The following is a 23,418-nucleotide window of genomic DNA, read 5'->3' on the forward strand; positions in this document are numbered from 1 at the left end:
GCACAGGCTCCAGACGCGCAGGCTCAGCGGCCATGGCTCATGGGCCTAGCCGTTCCGCGGCATGTGGGATCTTCCCAGACCGCAGGCGGACTCTCAACCACTGCACCACCAGGGAAGCCCTCTTCTTCATCTTTGATGCATCCCCTCCTCACCTGTTCCCTAGCTCCTTCTGCCTAGTAGGCATGAATAATGGAATCTTGAATGACTGCTCTAAGGATCATGACTTGCACAAGGAGTGGTCTCCCCTCTACCTAGGAAAAGGAGAGACAATCCACAAAGATAGTTTTATGTTTTTAAATTTAATTTGTGTGACTCGATAATACACTTATTTATATGATTCAAAAGTCAAAACTATTTTAAAAGGTATGCAAATAGAAAGTACTACTTCCCTCGGCTTCATTCATCCCATATTCCTTCCTTCTGTTTGTAACCATTTAAATTAATTTCTTATTAATATGTCTAGTGCTGCTTTATGTAATATATGCATATATCCTTATTTCCCCCAATTTCTTGCATAAAAGATAGTGCACCATGTATACTGTTCTGCGCCTTGCTTTTTTCATGTTATGTGTCTTGGAGACCTCTCCTTATCAGTTTTTGGAGACCACCTTCATTCTTTTGCATCGCAAAAGCAATTACATTCCTGTTATCTTTTGGGGTGTGGCCACTCCCTGAGATTTCCTCTAGCCCCCTTCTGTTTTCCATCTTAGTCAGGAGACGCTGGCGGTCCTAGAAGCCAAACAGTCAGAGTCGCTCAGTGAAGTGATCACCCTTCGGGAAGCCCTGGAGTCCAGTCGCCTGGAAGGGGAGTTGCTGAGACAAGAGCAAACAGAAGTGACCGCCGCACTGGCCAGGGTGCGTGGTCCTCCCCTTCGCTGGCTGGGTGGGGCGGGCAGCTTGGAAAGTTGTGTCTCCAGGAAAAAGGCGCGCAGCCTGCCTCATTCTTCATCCTGCAAGTCATGGCCCTTCCTGTTTCTTGCCTCAATGCCTAGTTACTGCTTTTGGGTTCTGTCCCTCCAAACAGACTCTCTGTATTGCAATTAGAATGGTTTTCTAAAGTGTCAGTCTGGTCATGTCAGTCTCTTTCCTACAACCATTCACTGGCTTCCCAGCTCCTTGGTACCACATGCAAAGCCCTCTGCCACCTGCCCCAAACTGTTTCTAGCCTCCTCTTCACTCCAGCTCGCTGTCCTAACGCCTCATATACCTTCGTTCCTGCCACATAGCATTCATTACATTCTCAGTTTTACCCGTTCTTTCGTGATTTTAATACTTTGTATGTACCTTTCCCTTTACCTGGACTGCTTCTTTCCTCCCCTTTCAACCGCAAACTGTTCCTCATCTGTCAGTACCCAACTTAACTGTCGACTCTTCTACCAAGCATTTTGAATTAATGCTTTCTTTGAGTTCCCAGAGCACTTTGTGCTTACATTGGCTATGGTGTCATCACAGTTGTAGTTGTTTATACATCCTGATGTCTGTGCCTCTGTAATGTGAGTTCCTCTCTTACTCTTCAATGAATGAATGGGTAAGTGAATGAAGAAATGAAGGGAAAAGTTGTTCAGAATGTAAGGGAAGGAATGAAGTGTTAACTGATCTCTGTACAAGGAAAGCAGCAGATGTTGGGGATGTGAGCTGTTCACTGTTGCAGGAAAACTGGAAAATGAAACTCTAACTCTCTGCTTTTAGGCAGAACAGTCTATTGTGGAGCTGTCAAGTTCTGAGAACAGCCTGAAGGCTGAGGTAGCTGATCTTCGGGCTGCAGCTGTCAAACTCAGTGCCTTAAATGAGGCTTTGGCCTTAGATAAAGTTGGGCTGAACCAGCAGCTTCTCCAGGTGAGCAAAGATTTCTCTGATCCACAGGGTAGGGCTGGGCCCCAACCGAGGGCAAGGGAGGGACAGACAAAGCTGATGCCTGTAACAAGGAACAGTTCTTAAATGGATCAGCCCAAGACAGATCAGCTCCCAAGTGTAGTCCTGGAACGAGCAAAAGGAACATTTATAGTGCAAAGGAGAGCAAAGATTACAAGGCCTGGGCTCAGCCATTAAAAATAGACCCCTCCCACATCTGCAGCAGAACTAACTACCTTTGGGCTTTAGGGTAAAATCATCAGGGCTAGGCCCATGTCCTCTGGAAGGAAGACTGGGTTTTAATCCTGTTGTATGAGATAACAGCAATCACAGAAAAGGATCTGTTGAAGAGCCCAAGTCCCAGAATTTTCTCTAGAGGTTACAAATTTAACACGTCTCTTCACTACCCCATTCCCTTGAGCCCCAGAAATGTTGTATGTTCCCTTATTCTGAATTCTTTAAGAGCAGGATTTTGCCTTTTTTCTCTCTGTCCCCAGCATCAACCCATCTAGTACCTGGAGTAAAGACCCCAGACCAAATGTGTGCATAGTCCTCCTCTCTCGTAAGCACTCCTGTGTTCATCTGTGGAGAACAGATTCATATCTCTCTTGGATTTCTGTCTCAGCACTTCATCTCTAAACCGTAACCCTTTGTCTTTGATGTCCTTCCCTTTTTGGCCAGTAGTTAGAACAGGAGAACCAGTCTGTGTGCAGGAGGATGGAAGCAGCAGAGCAGGCGAGAAACACTTTGCAGGTGGGCCTGACAGAGGCCGAGAGGAACAAGGAAGCCCTGTGGGAAAAGAACACCCACCTGGAGGCTCAGCTGCAGAAAGCGGAGGAGACCAGGGCTGAGCTGCAGGCAGATCTCAGGGGCATACAAGATGAGAAGGAAGAAATTCAAGAGAAACTAAGCGAGGTGAGAAGACAAAACTGCTACCATCCCATTAAGGATGCTCGCTGTACATGCTCGTTGTACATACATGCTCACTGTAAAAAATGAAAACACTACAGAAATGATTCAGGAAGGGAAAATCTCACTTCCTAGAAATGACCAGTGTTACTAGTTTGGGGTATGTCTTCCAGTTTTTTTAAAAGAATTCCTAGAGGAATCCTTCACTGATTCTTCATTGCTTCACATCCATCAGTTTGAATTAGATGCCTCTCCTGTGTTTTCTGATAATACATTGTATTTATTCAACCACCACTCCCTTCGTACTATATTATAATTATCTGTGTTTATGTGTCTCCACCATTAGACCAAAAGCTCCTTGAAGGCATGACTATGTCTTACTTGTTTTTATAACTCCAGCTTTTAGTCCAGTGTGTAACACATAGCAAGGGGCTCTGAGTTTTTTCTGAACCAGTGCCCCAACTCAGAGGTCATCTTTCTTCTCTACCAAGCATCTCATTGCCCTAGTAATTATACATAATCTCCCTTCTCAGAGCCTTTTTCTCAGGGCACTGATCACTTTCTTCCTGGTATTATGTGTGTGTCTTACCTCTCCTTAAGACTAAAAGCTCCTTAGAGGTAGATCTCTTGCAGCCGTAGCACAGGGTATTGCTCAAAGGAGAGCCTGTTTCCTGGGCTGGGGACTCTGTAGGTTGATCAGGGGAATAGATAAATGGTACTTGGTGTGAGTGGGCAGTGCTCAAGGCTCACAGAGCTGGGTCCAGAATCTGAGGAGCCCATGGCCCTAATCTGGCGATAGCAGCCCTGGGGGGATCCTGCCTCCCTCTGTATCCCATCAGTTCTTCCTCTCAGGCACATCACCAGCAGGAGGCAGCCTTAGCTCGGGTGGAGCAGCTGCATCAGGAGGCAAAGCGACAGGAAGAGGCGCTTGCCCGGGAAGTCCAGGAGAAGGAGGCTCTAGCGCGGGAAAAGGCGGCTCTCGAGGTGCGGCTGCAGGCTGTGGAACGGGACCGGCAGGACCTCTCTGAACAACTGCGGGGGCTCAGGTAGGGTCTGGACCTGGTTCTGCCAAGGGCAGAGAGAGCTTTACAAGGCAAGGGGGAGCCAACCTAAGTTCCTTGCCCAAAGTATATGGGGCCTAAATGAGTTATGAATTTGTAATTGCCTCCCCGCCCCCAAATTCTCTCTTGGTGACCAGTAGTTAGAACCCAGTTCCTCTTAAGGAAGGGGCTTGATGGGTAAGAACTCTCCCGATTCCTGAACCTGACAGCTCAGCCAAGGAGCTACTGGAGAGCAGTCTGTTTGAGGCCCAGCAACAAAATTCTCTGATAGAGGTCACCAAGGGGCAGCTGGAGGTCCAGATTCAAACCGTCACTCAAGCCAAGGAAGTAATCCAAGGTAAGAACCCAACTTGGATGGGCGCACTTCATTCCACAGGGATGTTGAAAGCTAGGAAGACAGTGGGAAGCTATTAGAGCCAGGCCCAGGGCCTCTGAGATGGGAGTTCCTCATGAGGTCTGGGGAGAGGGGTGAAAGATGGAGGACAGAGGCTCAGAGACAAGATCCTGTCCCTGGCATCTTAGGGGAAGTGAAGTGCCTGCAGCTGGAACTGGACACTGAACGGAGCCGGGCAGAGCAGGCACGGGATGCGGCAACCAGACAGCTGGCCCAGGCTGAGCAAGAGGAGCAGGCTGCCCTGCAGCAGCTGAAGTCAGCCCATGAGGAGGAGGTGAACCGGCTCCAGGAGAAATGGGTAGGTGGTGGTTGTGGCTAGGGGATGGGAGAGACAGACAGCAGCAGATATTCCTGCTTCTAAAAGTGAAATCTGAGCAGGACTAGTCTGGTTGGTCACCATGGTGCAAAATCCAGCTTCTAGCTAGTAAATGAGTTAATGTATGGAAAACACTAATAATAGTTCCTGGTATACAGTAAGCTCTATATTTGTGTTAGGTATTATTGTTGTTGTTGTTTCTGTATGTATAGAGACTTAAGAGTGGATCCTGGGATTTAGGATCGATAAACTGGCCCCAGGGTGTAAAGGGAGCAGAGGAATGCCTTGGACCTATTATTGCCCAATTCAGAACTGTTTCTTTTGTCTTTTAATTATTTGATTTAGTCCATTTGCTTTTATTGTGATTATAGGCATATTTGGATTTATTTCCACCATCTTATGCTATTTCTCTTGCCTTTTTTTTTTTTTTTTTTGGTGTGGTACGCGGGCCTCTCACTGTTGTGGCCTCTCCCGTTGCGGAGCACAGGCTCCGGACACGCAGGCTCAGCGGCCATGGCTCACAGGCCCAGCCGCTCCGCGGCATGTGGGATCTTCCCGGACCGGGGCACGAACCCATGTTCCCTGCATCGGCAGGCGGACTCTCAACCACTGCGCCACCAGGGAAGCCCTCTCTTGCCTTTTTACACCTTTTGGGGAGGGGAATTCACCTTTCTTAACTTCTTTAAGAGGGTTATATCGGATTATTAAATTGTATTCTTTTCTCACTTCTTTTTTTCTCTCTACTACTCTGGATGATATGTACTCTATTTTTTATTCTTTTAGTTGTTCTTTAATATTTTAAAATACATACTTAATAAAATCTCAAGTTAATCAGTATATTTACCCTTTTCCTGAATGACACAAGGACCAGAGAACATTTTACCTGCATTCACTCCTCCCAACCTATCAACTGTATTAGTCATTGTGTTTAGTTATTACTAGTTGTTAACACCATACATTATGTGTTTTGATTATTTTATACAGTCAATAATTGTTTAGATACACTGAAAATTTTACCAGGTCTTTTTTTGCTCACCATTCCTCCTTGCGTGTCAGGTTTTCTATTTGGATTTGTTTTCCTTGAAGTAGAATTTCCTTTGGTGAGGGTATGTTGGTAGTTAATTGTCTGAAAATGTCTATTTTACTTTTATTATTTTTTATAGCTTTTTCCTTTTTTAATTTTATTTTTTATTGAAGTATAGTTGATTTACAATGTTGTGTTAGTTTCAGGTATACAGCAAAGTGATTCAGTTATATATATATATTATGTCTTTTATTTTGCAGATTCTTTTCCCTTATAGGTTATTGCAAAGTATTGAGTATAGTTCCCTGTGCTATATAATAGGTCTTTGTTATCTATTTTATATATAGTAGGTATATATGTTAATCCGAATCTCCTAATTTATCCCTCCCACTTGTATTCTTGAAAGATAGTTTCACTGGGTATAAAATTCAGGTACAAATTCTAAGGTAACCGTTATTTTCTGTCAGCATACTGATTGTTCCGTTGTTGGTATTGAGAAGCCTCTAATTAGTTGTATGTTAGAACTTGGTGTAACCTTCAGGTATCTTAACTTTCTGTCTTAGATTTTTCATGTGTACTTTTTCTACACTGTATTCTGGGTGATATTTTTTCAGATCCCTCTTCTATTCACTAATTTCCCTTTTCAACTGTGTCTAATCTGCTTTATAGTCTATTCACCAAGTTTTAAATTTTATTTATTAAATATTTTATTTCTCAACATTTTGTTTGGTTATTTTTTCAAATCTTCTTGGTCATTTTTTAGTGTCTTCTCCCTAATTTATATTTGCAGTCCCCTCTTTTATTCTTTAAACACATGAAACATACTTTTATGCTGTCTAATAATTCCAACACCTAAAATCTTTTTGGATCTCTGTTATATGTTGTTTCCCTTGGCTCTCACTGATGACCTTGGCCCCTATGTGTTTTGTGATTCCTGACTCTGAACTCATGTTCTCTGGAAATTTTTCTGTGGGAATCCTTTTAGGCCTGAGGCAAAGGAGATTTTCCTCAGAGATTTGCTTTTGCTTCTCTGAGGAAGGTGAAGGACTAGCATCCCAGGACCACCTTAAAGTACAATTTCTGTTTAAAGTTTTTGGGCCACATTCAGGCCCTGAACCCACATGAACACCAGCCTATGGTTATGAATTCTCAAGTGATATATATATATAGCCCTTTGTGAAAGTTAAGACAAATTTTCTTGCTATTCCCTTCTGTACAGTGTTTTGTTTTCTCTCTCCCCCACTTTTTCTCTCTCCCTTTTTCTTCCCCTTTTCTCCCTCTCTCAGGTTTATCCATTTACTGAGGACTGTAGCCCAGGGATGGGTGGGTGTTTTTCTGAAGAGCCACATTGGGCCTTGCAGACCATACAGTCTCTGTCACACTCACTCTTCTCTGCTGCTCTAGTGCAAAAGCAGCTGTAAACGACATGTATGTAAATGAGCATGGCTGTGTTCCAATAAAACTCTATGTATGGACATTGAAACTGAATTTCATATAATTTTCACATGTCACAAAGTCTTATTCTTCTTTTGACTTCTTATCAACCATTAAAAACATAAAAACCACTCTTAGCTCACAGGGCCAGGTTTGGCCCATATGCCATAGTTTCCTGACCCCAGATAGCCCTTTGGAGGTCCAGCCTTATGCCTCCTGTCAGGCTCCCCACCCTTTGTTTTCTGTTTTCTTTGCCCACATTGCCAGAAAATGAATTTCAAGGTTATTAGGTAAAGTAAATACCTCCAGTGGAAAGCCTGTTCTGTGCTCATTTACCTCTTTAGATCACAAGTATTGCTTTGATTTTGGCTCCAGTGAAATTTTCATTATTTTCCTGCTGGCTCAGTGATACATTAAAATATATACTTAATAGTTAAATTGGCATTTTTTTTGTTTGTTAGTTTGTTTTGCCCTTTTACAGGTGGAGGGTTCAGAGAGCTTGTTTGTCAGATTTCTGGAAATGGAAGTTGACTTGTGCTTTGTGTGTATTTGTGATTTGATAGTTATTACAAGGCAGACTTGCTGGCAAGATGGTAGCCAGAAGTTTGCCTCTTTTTAGAATTATGTGCCTAGATTATAGTAGGTACTTCAAAATATTTATTGAATGACCAGTGTCCAGAGGCAGTTCAGTTTCCCAGCAAGAATCAGTCATACCACCCACTGAAAACCCTACAAGTAAAAGAAGCTATAAAACTTCTGAATGATGTGTTACCGCCTGATGTAGACTTGGTATCCGTGGAAGGACTGACCATCTCATGGCCACACCTGAATCATGGGAAAGTCTCTTCCGTCTTTTCCTTTCTTCTCAGTCAGATAATCCCCCTGACTTCTGATTGTCTGACTTTATGATCTCCCTACTGATTGAAAGGGTTGAAAGCCCGCGTAACTCTCGAGAGTCTGTTAGTTTTTTGTTTTTTGGCCACGCCACACGGCATGCAGGATCCTAGTTCCCTGACCAGGGATTGAACCCAGGCCCTTGGCAGAGTCCTAACCACTGGACCGCCAGGGAATTCCCAGAGAGTCTGTTAGTTTTAACAGTGCCTGCCTTGTCCTGGAATCCTACCAATTAGAAAAACTCTTAGGGGTTATATTCTCCATTCTTCCATCTAGTGTCTGAATCCCCTTTAATAGCAGTGATAGTGGATACTTACTTGCTGAGCACTTTCCCATGCCAGGTACCATGCTGAATGCTAGTCACGTTATTTCAGATAGCCTACACAACCACCTAGTGAGGAAACTGAGACTTAGAGAAGTCACTCAGGGTTACCTGGCTAAGAAGTGGTAGAGCAGGGATTAACCATTTCGTAGCATTTATGCTATGTCCACTTCTACAATATCCCTTCCAAGGGTTGCTTAGCTTCTGTTGTATTCCATCCATTGGAATGCCCATTTATTTTTAGATAGATCTAGTTATTAGAAAATTATTCCTTAAGCTGAGCCAAAATCTATTACCTGAAACAAATCAGCCTTAGATTTGCTTGGAATACCCCACCAACACGGTTGCTTTCCTCTAGACATGATACACATCACTCATGAACCAGTGTGCAGAGTATTCTGATCCACAAACTAGGCAGCAACGCTTGACTGTTACTTCTGAACATCACAGAATTAGCCCTTCTGGTAGCCATAACACACTTCTAACTCATATTGAGCAAATAGGTCAGTTTTGTTTTGGTTTTTTTGACACGTAACTACTATTAAATTCATCTTTCCCATATTCTTACAGTTGGCTTTTTGAACCAGAGTGTATGATTTGATATTCATAGCTGGTCTATTAACTGTGGTATTATAGATCACTGTTCTTAAGCATCTTAATAGTCTAGTAGCTGAAATGTGATTCATTCAAGCAATGCTGAGTTCTTACTGTCTGCCAGGCATGATGCTGGGCATTGAGGATACAGCAGAGAGCAAAGTGGACATGGTTCTCCTGATGGAGCTTCAAGTCTTGGGGGAAGATAGGTATTAAATAAATTAATACATAAATGAGTAACTGATGACGGAAGTTCTATGAAGAAAAAGAACTGGGTGATAGAAGAAGAACAAAGGGGGACCGTTTTGAGCGTATGGTCTGGGAAGGCATCTATGAGGAAGTGTCATTTAAGCCATGAGTGACGGTAGGGTGGGAAGAGCAGTCCAAATAGAAGGAAAGCATGAGTCAAGGCCTTAAGGAATGGAGGTGCGTGGTGTCCTCCAGGACCTGAAAGGAGGCCAGTGCAGCCAGAGTGTAGCAAGTGAAGGGAGAGTGCACAAGACGATGTTGGAAAGGGGTGAAACACTAGAGGCCTTCCCACTAAATGTGGATAACTACGACTACAAACATTTTAAAGGAAAAGTGATGAAGATCATGATAGCTATTAGCTACTGAATGCTTTCTGGGTGCTCAGCACCATTTAAAGTGCTTTACACGACTTACTTCACTCGTGAGAACAACCCTAGGAGGACCCTGTTGTTATCCTCATTTAAAAAAAATTTTTTTTTAATTTTATTATTTTTTTACACAGGATTTATTGATTTATTTAGGCCATGCTGTGCAGCTTGCAGGATCTTAGTTCCTGGACCAGGGACCAAACCTGCGCCCTCAGCAGTGAAAACACAGAGTTCTAACCACTGGACCGCCAGGGAATTCCCTGTCCCCGTTTTTATAGATGAGGAAACTGAGGCACAGAGATGCGATAGAAATGAACTGAGGTCACACTAGTAGTACTGGGGTAAAGACTGTAACCTAGGCAGCCTGGCTCCAGTGCCCTTCCCCACCATCCTGAGATCCTAATAGAGGGGCTGGATTCGTCTAGGAGATCAGGGAAGGTGTCGGTCACTGATGGGCCTCTGGGAGGACCGGGATGCCCCATCCTAACGCTCTTGTATCGTATACGAGACAGGTTCGGCCTGGCTTTTTGGGAGGCTAATCCTGTCACCCTGAGCAGGGGAGTGGGGACAGCAGAGAGCGAGTCCGCCCCCTCAGTTCGCTGTTACAACCACCAACCATGATGTGCTTGCTTTAAAATAACAGATATTTGTAGTTTATATGAGGGACAGTTGCGCTTTAGAAAACACTTTTCCATGTATTATATCATTTGATTTTTTTTTAATGAATCTCATTTGATCCTCATAAAATTTGGCGAGATGGGCAAGGCAGGGTGATTAGCCTCACCTTGCAGATGAGGAAGCAGGCTTGTCACGTGAGGCACCAAGGTCACACAGCTGGTGAGCAGTAGGCTTCTTGCCCTAACCCGGTTCTCCTTCTGCCTCCTCTCCTCACCCCCTCGGCTCTAACGGTGCTTCCTTCGTACGACCAGGAGAGAGAGCGCTCCTGCCACCAGCAGGAACTGGATAAGGCTCTGGAGAGCCTGGAGAGGGAGAAAATGGAGCTGGAAACGAGGCTGAGGGAACAGCAGGCAGAAACGGAGGCCATGCGGACACAGAGGGCAGAAGAGCAGGCCGAGGCCGAGAGCGCCCTGTGCCAGGTGGGCAGCTGGGGGGACTGGGCTGCACGTCCACCCTGTGATCCCCCTACCTTGGGCCATTTCCTTTCCCACTCCCGAGGGTGGTGCTGCAGGGGCTTTCAGAAGAGAATGTAGCTTCCCACTCTGTTCCCCATGAGCAGGTGATCAGTACCGTTAGCTGCACGGCTGGCGGCATGTCCTACTTCCTGAGGGAGGGCTGTCGTTTACCACATCCTGTCAGCTTGCAAACCAGCAGCAATCTTCGTACTTCCTGGCTCTCAGTCAGTGGGTCCAGACCTTCCTTCGCCCTCAGCCCCCACCCCATTTGCTAGAAGAGCCCTAGAGCAGCTGGCGTGTGCTTGTGGCCTAGTGGGTGAGCATGGTGACCCCTAACCCAACAAGCCCTCACCCTCCTGCCCCTCCACAGATGCAGCTTGAAACAGAGAAGGAGAGGGTGTCCCTCCTGGAGACACTGCTGCAGACCCAGAAGGAGCTGGCAGATGCCAGCCAACAACTGGAGCGGCTGAGGCAGGACATGAAGGTTCAGAAGTTAAAGGAGCAGGTACGGAGGGTGGTTCTGGGCAAGGAAGAAGAGGCAGCGTTGATTTATTCATTCACATTGACCTGCTCTTTGGTACTTCTTTGCACCGGGCCCTGCCTAGGTGCTGACATTTGACCAACAGAAAGGTGTGGCACAACGGTGAACGTGACAGTCATGGAATTCTAGTGGCAGAGCAGACACAAAATAAGTGAGATAATTACCGGTTGTGATAAGGGCTGTAAAGGAAATAAATAGGACGATGTAATTGAGAGTGATTCAAAGGAGGCCTCTTTGGACAAGGTGGTCATGGAGGGCCTCACTGAGAAAATGACATTTGAGCTGAACCATTAAGGGTGAAGAGCCAGACCCGTAGAACAATAAGGATGAACCTTGAAAGCATTATGCTAAGTGAAAGAGGCCAGTTACAAGAAGGCACACAGCGTATGATTCCACTTGTGGGAAATATCCAAAACAGGCAAATCTACACAGACAGAAAGTAGACGAGTAGTTGGCAGTGAGGATGGGGGATGGGGAGGGTACAGGATTTCTTTCTGGAGATGATGAAAATGGTAAAAAAATGATCATGGTGACAGTTGCACAACTCTGTGAATATGCTAAAACCATTGAATTGTATGCTTTAAATGAGTAAATTGTAGGGTATGTGAACTGAATCTCAATAAAATCATTAAAAGGAAAAGAAAAGAAGCCAGCCATTTGAAGAACAGTTTAGGCAGAGGAAATAGCTATCATAAGGGCCTGGGACAGGCGGAAAGGGCCTGGGACAGTTCAGGACAGACAGGAGGCAGCATGATAAGCTTGGGGGCAGGAGCCCTTTGTCAGCCATGGTAGGACCTTGGACTTTGTTCTAAGGGCAGTGGGAACATGTTGGATGGTATTTAAAAAGCAGAGTGGGACATGAGTTATTACATACATATTTTAAAATACTTTAGCTGCTGAGGGGAGAATTTTGTGTGTGTTTGTGTTTGCCTGCTTGCACGAGGGCATGGTGGCATGAAGTGGAAGCAGGGACACCCGGCAGGAGGCTGCTGCAGTGGTCTGGGTGAGGGACCCTGGCCGAGAAAGCCTGGGTGAGCAGTGCACTTGGTGAGGGAGGAGAGGGAATAGGAGGTGAGAACTTCAGGTGACAGGGTATCATGGAAACAACGTGGATAGCTGGGCCCTGCCTCAGCTTTTGGCAACCCAACCAAAACACCAGTATTTATACAACACAGATTTCTGTAACATGGATTTCAAGACCAAGGAAGCTTTCTTCTGCTCCCTGCTGTCTTCTCCCTTCGCAGGAGACCACTGGGATGCTGCAGACCCAGCTCCAGGAGGCTCAGCGGGCACTGGAGCAGGCAGCCCAGCAGCACAAAGACAGCCTCGCTGCCCTCCAGGAAGAGGGTGGCACCCTGCTGCGGGATAAGATAGACCTGCAGAAGCAGGTCTCTGCTCCTCTCTCCCAGCCCAGCACCCTTCCCCAGCACAGCCAGGCTCTCCCACTCCCTCTGGCAGGACGGGGGAACCTTGGCTGCCTGAGCCTGGGAGGGGGAGGGGAAGCCCCAGTACTGAGTGGAAAAGTGAAGGGTGCTCAGAGCTGTGCATGTGCCTCCCAGATCCCTGGGGTAGTTAGTAACCTCTCTCAGTGGGGACCAGAGACCTCATATTTTCTTGGCAGCCCCATAGATCCAGCCTCCCCATAGATCCAGTATTTTTATACCAGATTGCTTTTCCTTCTCAAAATCCTGTATCAGATGATGGTCGGGTTGTTTATTTTTAAAAAAATACAATCACTTGCCCATCACTTGGCCATTGGACAGAGTTACATTCAACCAAGGTTTTTATTTGTGCCTGCCGCTATACAGCATATGTGAGGCTGGGGAGACGGGACTAGGCTGGATGGTACTGGCAGAGGGAGGTGGATAAGAACAGCATGTAAGGGTTGCCAGGACCTCCAGAGCTTTGAAAATGGGCTGGTGACTCTGGTAAACCTTGAAGGACCCTAAAGCCCTAGGTGGGAAGCATCCTCCCACCAACCTTCCTGCCCTTGGTCCTCATGCCCTTGACTTTCCAGGTGGAGGACTTGAAGTCTCAGCTGGTTTCCAAGGAAGACTCCCAGAGGTTGGTGGACCAGGAGGTTCAGGAGAAGCTGAGAGAGGCCCAGGAGTGTTGCCGAATTCAGAAGGAGCTGGAGAGAGAGAAAGCCAGGTAGGCTAGACAGGCCATGGAGTTGGCTTTTGCCTGTCTGGGTCCAGGGGTCACTGTGAGGTTGACCGTTTGCTCAGGGCACCTAACCTCTCACGTCTCCAGCTCTGGGCTGTACAGGTAGCTGTGTGGAGAGGGCATGGTCCTTGTCTCCAAAGCTCATGCTTCATTCATTTAGCAGATATTTAGAGAACACATAGCACGCACCAGACACTATGCCAGGGGTTGGGGATATATTAAGACAATAGAGTCTCTGCCTCAGTAGAATTTATCGTTTTGTGGGGAAGACGTTAATCAAATAACCCCCAAAGGAAAGTATTGCAGGTTATGTTACCTGGAGTCTGAGGAGGGAGAAATCCTTTTGTTGATGAAACTAGAGGCAGGAAGACAATTGTCCAGATAAGAGAACCAAAGCTGAACCGAGGTAGGGTCGTAGGGAAGGGGAGGAGGAAAGGGGTTTAAGGGGTGTCAGGGGAGTTGGAATCAGTTATTTGTAGTCTTAAAGTGGACCCAGGTGGGATGAGGGGAGGATGCTGTGATGTGGTCAAGACTTCTAAGAGTGAATGGAGGTGCCATTCAGTGAGCTGGGGAACATAGTAGGGGTGACTGGTGGGAGGGGAGGTGCAGAGGGGTTGGGAAGAATTGGACATGTTGAATTTGAGGTATTGTATAGATATTTCTGGAATTTTTCTAGAGAAGAATAAACTGTGAAGTTGAAATGAAATATATGCATGAAGGACCTAGGAGCACTCAGTAGGTGCTCAGTGTATGGAGGCTTTTATTGTTATACTGGAATCATTATCATCACTGTTTCTATTAATTATTAATGCTGTGTTAGAGCAGTCAGATGAGAAGGTAGTTCTTCATTCCCTGAGAGAATGACCCAGCCCTCTGAACCCTCTCTTTTTAGCCTGACTCTGTCGCTGGCGGAAAAGGAACAGAGACTCCTTGCTTTACAAGAGGCTGACTCTGTTCGACAGCAAGAGCTGAGCTCCTTGCGCCAGGACATGCAGGAGGCCCAGGCAGGGCAGAAAGAGCTCAGCGCCCAGGTATTTCCCACCCCACTAAGAGCCCTCTTCCTTGGTGGGAACCTCCTTCTGGAGTCGGCAGGTGATTGCTCAGTCACGCTGAGACCTCAGCAGCCCTGGCAGGACGGGGCAGCCAGGACTGGGCTGGGGGGGGCTTGGCAACCTGACCCAGCGTTGAGAACGGACCCTGTGGGGAACCTGATGGCCCAGAACACAGTGCCCAGAGGGGCAGAGCTCACACAGGCCTGGTTCAAGCCCAGCCGCTGCCAAGTGTGCCTGGTCTGCCTGGCAAGACACAGCAGGGGGAACAAGTATTACTCCAGACGGGGTCAGCGGCAGCCTCTTGCTTCCAGGGACCCAGTCTGCTCACAGCAGGACCCCAGACCTTGTGCACAGAGGAAAGATGGAACTGGGAGGAGAATAATGAGGAAGTGAGAGCTAGACGTAGACTGTGGCAGATGAGGACCTAGGTCTGCCTGTTAGACGATCCTGGGTGTGACTCCCAGCTCCACTGCTTCCTGGTTGTGCGAACATCACTTTATTCAACCATAAAACAAGGATGATAATTCTTAATCATTATAGGAATATATAAAGTGTCAGGAACACAGTAAGCATTCAATAAATGGTAGCTATTATTATCGTGACTGGTCTTTTTAGGCTCAGTGTCAGTGTTTCAGGCAGATTTCTAATCATAGCAGGGAGCTGGCATAGTTGCCAGGGGGACCAGGGCCAAAGCCCATTTGCATAGCCCAGGCCCATGTGTCAGGAGTCCGTAAGTGGGCATGTAGGTTAAACCTAGGGTTACACTCATTCCGGAGCCCTCCCTTCCTGCTGGAGAGCTGAGCCTACTGAAATCCTCCCAGCCCCAGTCAAGGTTTGCACAGGGATTGAGTGGGGTCAGGCCCGGGAGGGTCTGGGGAGAGGGTATCCATTCCCTGCTCAGAGTGACCATACTTCCTCTCTGGCAGGTGGAATTACTGAAGCAGGAGGTGAAGGAAAAGGAGGCTGACTTTCTGGCCCAGGAAGCACAGCTGCTGGAGGAGCTAGAGGCAGCTCGAGTAACAGAACAGCAGCTACAAGCTTCCTTGTGGGCCCAGGAAACCAAGGCAGCCCAACTACAGCTGCGACTGCGCAGCACGGAGAGCCACCTGGATGCCCTGGCAGCGGGACAGCAGCCTGGGCACCAGGCCCAGGTCCAGCTGGCCAGCCTCTGTTCTGTCTTGCAGCAGGCCCTGGGGTCTCCTTATGAGAGGGGGCTTGAGCTGAGTGGTGGGGGAGACTCGGCTTCTTCCCTCTGGGGCCCTGAGCCAGGTGAGGCAGCCACCCAGGGACTCAGTTCTTTGGTCAAAGCCAGGCCTAGCTCCCAGAGGAGAAGGGAAGGGAATGCAGTTCCTTAGGCAATACTCATCAAGGCCAAGGCCACAGACTCTAGGATTAATTCAATCAGAGTTTGAACCCCAGCTCGGCCATTTGCTAGATGTGTGTCCTTGGGCAAGTCACCTTTTCTCTTTGAATTTGATTTTCTCAACTATAAAATGAGGGTGTTAAAAGTACTTACCGGGACTTCCCTGGTGGCGCAGTGGTTGAGAATCCGCCTGCCAATGCAGGGGACACGGGTTCGATCCCTGGTCCAGGAAGATCCCACATACCATGGAGCAACTAAGCCCGTGCACCACACTTACTGAGCCCATGTGCCACAACTACTGAGGCCCATGAGCCTAGAGCCCGTGCTCCGCAACAAGAGAAGCCACCGCAATGAGAAGCCCGCACACTGCAACGAAGAGCAGCCCCCTCCATCCGCAACTAGAGAAAGCCCGAGCACAGCAACGAAGACCCAACGCAGCCAAAAATACATAATTTTTTTTTTAGAAGAAGTACTTACCTCTTGGGAGTTTTTTAAGGAGTTAATGAGATGACAAATAAAATCGTTCACACAGTTCCTGGCACTTATTAAATGCCTAACAGATGATAGCATTTTCTAATGCACATCACAGTGCCTGGCACGTAGGTTTGCAGACAGGGCATGATGAACAAACTGCTGAGAAGGGGTTCTTTGAGGAGAAGAGGGATGGGTGGGAAGGCCAAGGCCAGGTCTGGGAGGTATGGCTGTTTCTTTTCATAGTGCAGCCAGGTCAGGAGGTGTTTCCTCATTTTTTCAGACCAGAATGGAGCTAGGATCCTCTTTAAGAGATGGCCCCTGCAGACGGCTCTCTCAGCTGAGGCGGTAGCGTCTGCCCTCCAGAAGCTTCACCAAGACCTGTGGAAGACGCAGCGGGCCCGGGTATGTGTCTCTGTTCTCCTTCCTCAGGCTCTTCACCTACGCCGAAAAAGACTTGTGAAGCACTTTGACCTGTTTTATTTCTGACGTAAAGTTGGGATGAGTTCCACCTCTATCACTTACTACCCGGCAACTGTGAATAAAGCATTTGGCGTCCTGGGCCTTGGTTTCACTAGTAAAGTAGGGCAAATCGTGCCTGCCTCACAGGGCTGTGAGGAATAAATGAGTGAGGGACTCGAGTGAGCCCTGTAAAACGTGATACTCTGTATAGACCTGTGATACCGTTTTGCATCATTTTCCTCTCAGCCATGAATTGTTCTTGGTGTCAAGACCTCCAAGAAAAACCTGACAAATTGGGGATCGCTGAGATTTGAGGTTGCCATTTATAGGAACATTCTAGGCCTAAGACTGAACTAAATGTCCCCCAAATTCCACCTCACAGTGAACCCATCAGTCAGTAAAAATTGAGTGTCACCTATATATATGCCAGCCGCTCTGAGCTAGGGATACAAAAAGGAGAAAGACCTGCTCTCTGCCCTCAAGAAGACTTGTGACAGGGCTGAGCAACCAGACTGCATCCTAAGATAAAGCAGAACTGATAGAAATAATTGGATCAATAACAGATGTACATGATAATAACAGGAGGAAGGGACAATTGGGAGGGTCAGAAGGAGGGAAGCAGTGACCTTTGAGCTAAGCTTTGAAGTAGGAGTTTGGGGAGAGGAGAGATGATCCCGGGTTAAGACTTCAGCAGGAGTTCTGTTTCAAAGACAGACGAGTCAGAAGGGGAACCCTAGGCTCCAGCCATTTGGAGCAGAGCCTGTCATCCCTTCCAGGAGCCAAATGCACATGAGTTCAGAGGTAAATAACCCAGCAATCTGAGAGTAGGTCCGTGATGGCAGACCCTGACAGGCTGAGGGAAGAGAGGGATCGGGCCCTGAACTGGGGCGGCTTTTTGGAAGATGAGGAACTTGAGTTCCACACCCTTTCTTTCCCAGGATGATCTGAGGGATCAGGCCCGGAAGCTGGAACAGCGTCTCACTGATACAGAGGCAGAGAAGAACCAGATCCACACAGAGTTGCAGGCTCTGCAGAGACAGCTCTCCCAGAACCAGGAAGGTGAGAAGCTTAAGGCAGGGGTGGGTTTGGGGCAGAAGAAAGGAAAGGCAGGAAGCCCAGTGGGGCGGGATCAGGCCTGGGAGCCACTGCTTACCCACAACTGTGAGATTTACCTAGAGGCGTCTCCAAAGGGGCGATGACCCCCGTGAACTATTTTTTGTACTTTGCTTGGCCTTTGAGAGCCGTCCTGGAAGAAGGGATTAGGAGGAACAGATTTGGTGAACTGAGGGAAGTTGCTAGCTAGGCTTCTGTTTTTTCTGTGAAGATTTAAAAACTGGCACCCTAAGGTCAGGTCTGTAAGAACGCTGTAAAATTCTGTCTTTCATCATTTATCAGTGTTACTTATTTTGTTATCTCCAACTATGTTCTCAAATGATTAACCTTTGACAGCAGAAGGATTATGGGCTTGTTTGGGAGATAGGAAGAGGGGGAAATCTGGGGAGAAGCTATCTGTGCCACAGCCAAGGGCTAGGAAGGGTGGTGACTACTAGGAAGGGAAAGGAGAGGGGAGGGTCTTGCGACTCAAGGCTCAACTGTAGAAGGGAAGAAGACAACGTGGGGAGTGGGTCTGGGTCTTAAAATTATCCCAAACGGCTCCCTGAGAGCCACACACATACAGTTGGGTTCTGGTGCATTTTGCAGAAATGGAGGGTACCCAGCAGAGCAACCCTGGTCTCTAGGAACCTCTGCAAAATCATAGACTTAGGGACTGGAAAGGACCTCCAACATCATCTAGCTCAACCCTGTCTGGAATCCAAGGTTGAGAATCTGTGATCGGGATGGGAAGTGTTGGGATGATTGTCAGGCACTGCTGAAGCTGGGCAGCAGATGCAGACACGAGTCTGGAAGCAGCAGGGAGCCTAGACAGACAGGAGCAGCTGGCAGACGGGTGATGCCTCTATGAAACTGGGTGTAATTCTCTCCTTCTTGGCCTTTTCCTCCTTTGATTCTATTCCCCATCTTCCATCTGCCTCTACGTCCCTCCTTTCCTCCAATCATGGTTCTTCCTCCACTACCTGTCTTCCCAAAGAGAAATCCAAGTGGGAAGGAAAACAGAACTCCCTAGAATCTGAGCTGAGGGAGCTGCGTGAAACTGTGACATCCTTCCAGAGTCGCCTACGGCAAGCAGAGCTCCAGGGAATAGAAGCCCAGGTAAGGTGTTTCTGGTTTGGGGGAGGGGTTGCTTCAGGAGTAGTCCCTCAGGGCCCAGGATTGAGCCCATCCTGGCCCATGGTCATACCCCATCCATATGTAGTGCCCAGCCTCCTTCAGCAGTGTCTCTGTTTCTCTGGCTCTCCCCACATCCCTGAGGGCCATTATTAAGGCCCTAGTGAATCCTCCTTTAATTACCTTTTCTGAATTGAGGTTGAGATTTTTGTCCCTTTCCCTGAAGGACTAGAGTCTGGGATGACTCATTTGCAACAGTTTTTCCCCTCTGAGCACAGCAGAGCCCGGGGTAGGGTAGGGATATTCTTTTACGGTATCAGCCTAAGTGGAACACCCAGTTCCTTTTGCCCAAATCCTTGACAATGCTGGTGCCGCAGAGGAAGGAAAGGAAGGGCCTGTGTTGGAGTGACAGTTTCAGGGAAGTATAGTTTAAGGTGGTTTTGCATCTTGTTTTCCAGAATGAGCGAGAGTTACTGCAGGCAGCCAAGGAGAACCTGACTGCCCAGGTGGAACATCTCCAAGCATCTGTGGCAGAAGCCAGGGCTCAGGCAAGCGCTGCTGGGGTCCTGGAGGAAGACCTGAGAACTGTGCGCTCAGCACTGAAACTGAAAAACGAGGAGGTGGAGAGTGAGCGCGAGCGAGCCCAGGCCCTGCAGGAGCAGGGCAAGCTGAAGGTGGCCCAGGGGAAGGCTTTGCAGGAGAATCTGGCTCGCCTGGCCCAGACCCTGTCTGAAAGAGAAGAGGAGGTGGAGACTCTGCAGGGAAAAATCCAGGTGCTGGAGAAGCAATGGGAAATGCAAAAGGCTGCTTTGGAAGTGCTGTCCCTGGACCTGAAGAAGAGGACCCAAGAGGTGGATCTGCAGCGAGAACAGATCCGGGAGCTGGAGGAGTGTAGGTCTGTTCTAGAGCATCTCCCCGTGGCCGTCCAGGAGCAAGAGCAGAAGCTGACTCTGCAGCGGGAGCAGATCAAGGAGCTTGAGAAGGACCAGGAGGCGCAGAGGAACATCTTGGAGCATCAGCTTCTGGAACTTGAGAAGAAGGCCCAAGTGATTGAGTCCCAGAAAGGACAGATTGAGGACCTGAAGAAGCAGCTGGTTACAATGGAACGCCTGGCCCTGGACCTAGAGGAAAACCACCACAAAGTGGAATGCCAGCAAAAGGCGATCGAGGAGCTGGAGGGCCAGAGGGAAATGCAGAGGGTGGCTCTGACCCACCTTACACTGGACCTGGAGGAGAGGAGCCAGGAGCTGCAGGTGCAGGGCAGCCAGATCCAGGAGCTGGAGAGCCAGAGCACCCTCCTGGCAAGAGAACTCCAGGAGAAGGACCAGGAGGTCACGTCCCAGCAAGACCAGATCAAGGAGCTGCAGAGGCAGAAAGAGCATCTGACTCAGGACCTGGAGAGGAGGGAGCAGGACATGGTGCTGCTGAAGGAAAGGATTCAGGTCCTGGAAGATCAGAGGACCCTGCAGACCAAGATCCTGGAGGAGGACCTGGAGCAGATCAAGCTGTCCTTGAGAGAACGGGGCCGGGAGCTGGCCTCTCAGAGGCAGCTGATGCAGGAGCGGGCAGAGGAAGGGAAGGGCCAGAGTAAAGCTCAGCGAGGGAGCCTGGAGCACATGAAGCTGATCCTGCGCGATAAGGAGAAGGAGTTGGAATGCCAGCAGGAGCGTATCCAGGAGCTTCAGGAGCACAAGGACCAGCTGGAGCAGCAGCTCCAGGGCCTACACAGGAAGGTGGGGGAGACCAGCCTACTCCTGACCCAGCGGGAGCAGGAGATAGTGGTCCTGCAGCGGCACCTGCAGGAAGCCAGGGAGCAGGGGGAGCTGAAAGAGCAGGCACTTCAGGGTCGGCTGGACGAGGCCCAGAGGGCCCTGGCCCAGGGTGCCCGGGAGCTCGAGGCCCTGCAGCACCAGCAGCAGCAGCAGGCCCAGGGCCAGGAGGAGAGCGTGAAGGAACAGACGGGCTCGCTGCAGCAAGCTCTGGAGCAGGCCCACGCCACACTGCAGGAGTACCAGGCTGAGCTGGAGGACCACAAGGAACACGTGCAGAGGCTCCAGGAAGAGCTGGCAGTGGAGAGACAGCGGGTCCAGGCCCTGGAGGAGGTGCTGGGTGACCTAAGGGCTGAGTCTCGGGAGCAGGAGAAGGCTCTGCTGGCCCTCCAGCAACAGTGTGCCGCGCAGGCCCAGGAGCATGAGGCGGAGGCCAGGACCCTGCGGGACAGCTGGCTGCAGGCAGAGGTGATGCTCCAGGAACGGGACCGGGAGCTGGAGGCCCTCCGGGCAGATGGCCAGTCCTCCCAGTGTCGGGAGGAGGCTGCCAGGGTCCAGGCTGAGGCTCTGCAGAAGGCCCTCAGCAAGGCTCAGGCCACCCTGCAGGAGAAAGAGCAGCATCTCCTTGGGCAGGCGGAGCTGAGCCGCAGCCTGGAGGCCAGCACGGCCACTTTGCAGGCTGCCCTGGACTCCTGCCAGGCACAATCCCGGCAGCTGGAGGAGGCCCTGAGGAAGCGGGAAGGTGAGATCGAGGACCAGGACCTCCGACACCAGGAGGCCGTGCGGCAGCTCCAGGAGGCACTTGCCCAGAGGGATGAAGAGCTGAGACACCAGAGGAGGCAGGGACAGCTGCTAGAGAAGGCTCTGGCCCAGCGGGGCCTAGAGGATGCGACCCAAGAGAAGCAGGAGCCAAGGCACGAGAGAGAAGAGGAAGAGACGAGGGGCCTACGTGAGAGCCTAAGGCAGCTACGGTGGACTCTAGCCCAAAAGGAAGAGGAAATCCTGAAGCTGAGGGAGGCCCGGCCAAGGAAGGGTCTGGAGGACTCGCCCCCCAGCCACAGAGCCTCCCCAGGAGAGGAGCCGTCTTCCACACTTGATTCCTCAGGTCCCAGGCTGCAGCGGGAGCTGGAGCGACTACAGGTGGCCCTGAGGCAGACAGAGGCCAGGGAGATCGAGTGGAGGGAGAAGGCCCAGGACCTGGCACTGTCCCTGGCCCAGAGCAAGGCCAGCATCAGCAGTCTGCAGGAGGTAGCCCTGTTCCTGCAAGCCTCTGTCCAGGAGCGGGACTCGGAACAGCAGAGGCTGCAGGTGAGTCACCCCGTGGGTGGGAAGGGCTGGGGCAGAGCCCAGTCTGCCTGGGCTCCGGGGCTGCCTGCACCTCAGGGTGTGAGAAAGCTGAGGTCACGAGCACCTCAACAGAGTGGAATCCAGGTTACTGTGCTAGTGCGGTGGGGGAAGATGTGGCATCCACAGTCCCTGCCCTCCTAGAGCTGATGGTCTAGTGGAAAAGCAGTTATAATGCAGTGCCTAATTAGGGTTGGTGCCTGACACGTGAAGTTTCGTGTGCTCTGAGCATACCGGAGGGACCACCCCACCTTTCCTGGTAGAAGTGGTGTTTAAGATTAGATCTGAAGGGACCAGTAAGGAAAGAGCCAAGCACAGGTTGGGGGAGGGAAAGGAAGAAGGAGGAAAGAGAGCGTGGAGTATCTGTGAGGGAGTTCAGGCTGCCAGGGACAGAGAAGAGGCTCTGGCAAGAGAAGAGAGGACAGCAGGGGGCCATCATTTAGGGCTTGTCAGCACGTTAAGAACCTGGGTGACCAGTGCGAAGTGGATGAAGGGTTTGGGGCAGGGGAGTGACACGATCAGGTATATAGTTCAGAAAGATGGCTCAGGCTGCCGGGGGAGCAACTGTAGACCTGGGGAGACTGACCAGGAGAGAAGTAGGAATGGTTATTATCTTCATTTTATAGTTGAGGAATGGCAGTTAAGAGAGGTTAAGTAACCTGTCCAAGGTCATCCAGCTAGTAAAGGGCAGAACTAGGGTTAGACCTAAGCAGGCTGGCCTCGTACTACTAAGCTCCTTCTCTCTCCCAGACAGCCTCCACCCACACGTGTACCTTCCGTTCCTCTTCTCTGTCTGTCCTCTTGACCTTTACCATTTATGAACCCTAGGGTGCCTAGAAAATATCTAGCACTAGTCTTCCCATTTATCTAAAGGGGTTTAATCCCAGAGGCTTAATCTAAGCTTCACGTGGTCTTTTTGTGTGTGTGTGTGTGTGTGTGTGTGGCCGCGCCTCCCGGCATGTGGGATCTTAGTTCCCTGACCAGGGATCAAACCCACGCCCCCTGCATTGGGAGTGCGGAGTCTTAACCACTGGACCACCAGGGAAGTCCTCACTGTGGTCATTTTACAAACGAGGTAATTGGGGTTTGGAAAGAGCTCATACCTTTACCCAAGTCATATAGCAAATACGCGATGACACAATACCCGGCTCTATGTGATTCCTGGGTCCATGCTCTTTCCACAACACCTAGTGCTCCCAATTGTCACTTAGCTTAGGGGAGATCTAAAACGGGAGTTCCCTGGTGGCCTAGTGGTTAGGGTCTCACTGCCGTGGCCCTGGTTCAATCCCTGGTCGGGGAACTAAGATCCCACAAGCCATGCGGTACGGCCAAAAAAATAAAAATAAAAATAAAATAAATAAATAAAATGAGCCAGGTTTTAGTCCTAGTCCACCATGTATCCTTGGGAAGATCCCTCTCTGCTCCTTAGTTTTATCCACCTGTAAAATGAAAGTTATCCACTAGAATAGCTCAGA

At 49.2% G+C, this 23,418-nt stretch overlaps 1 protein-coding gene across 14 annotated transcripts in view; it reads left to right on the forward strand.

Moving 5' to 3' along the window:
- Nucleotides 1–23,418, forward strand: part of CEP250 (centrosomal protein 250) — a 45,403-nt gene that overhangs the window by 17,691 nt on the left and 4,294 nt on the right. For 11 of the 14 annotated variants that reach the window (XM_073792921.1, XM_073792923.1, XM_073792924.1 and 8 more), the window contains 16 exons: nt 711–855; nt 1,690–1,836; nt 2,536–2,766; nt 3,613–3,806; nt 4,031–4,158; nt 4,344–4,513; nt 10,346–10,513; nt 10,920–11,054; nt 12,266–12,478; nt 13,108–13,241; nt 14,149–14,287; nt 15,235–15,577; nt 16,426–16,547; nt 17,543–17,663; nt 18,694–18,815; nt 19,289–21,907. In XM_073792921.1, coding sequence (XP_073649022.1) covers nt 711–855; nt 1,690–1,836; nt 2,536–2,766; nt 3,613–3,806; nt 4,031–4,158; nt 4,344–4,513; nt 10,346–10,513; nt 10,920–11,054; nt 12,266–12,478; nt 13,108–13,241; nt 14,149–14,287; nt 15,235–15,577; nt 16,426–16,547; nt 17,543–17,663; nt 18,694–18,815; nt 19,289–21,907 — 5,131 coding nt within the window. The remainder of the gene's footprint in view (nt 1–710; nt 856–1,689; nt 1,837–2,535; nt 2,767–3,612; nt 3,807–4,030; nt 4,159–4,343; nt 4,514–10,345; nt 10,514–10,919; nt 11,055–12,265; nt 12,479–13,107; nt 13,242–14,148; nt 14,288–15,234; nt 15,578–16,425; nt 16,548–17,542; nt 17,664–18,693; nt 18,816–19,288; nt 21,908–23,418) is intronic. The other 3 variants (XM_033839002.2, XM_033839004.2, XM_073792925.1) reach the window with 2 other exon arrangements.

The sequence above is a fragment of the Tursiops truncatus genome, chromosome 15 (assembly GCF_011762595.2).
Source record: "Tursiops truncatus isolate mTurTru1 chromosome 15, mTurTru1.mat.Y, whole genome shotgun sequence".
Taxonomy (NCBI): Eukaryota; Metazoa; Chordata; class Mammalia; order Artiodactyla; family Delphinidae; genus Tursiops; species Tursiops truncatus.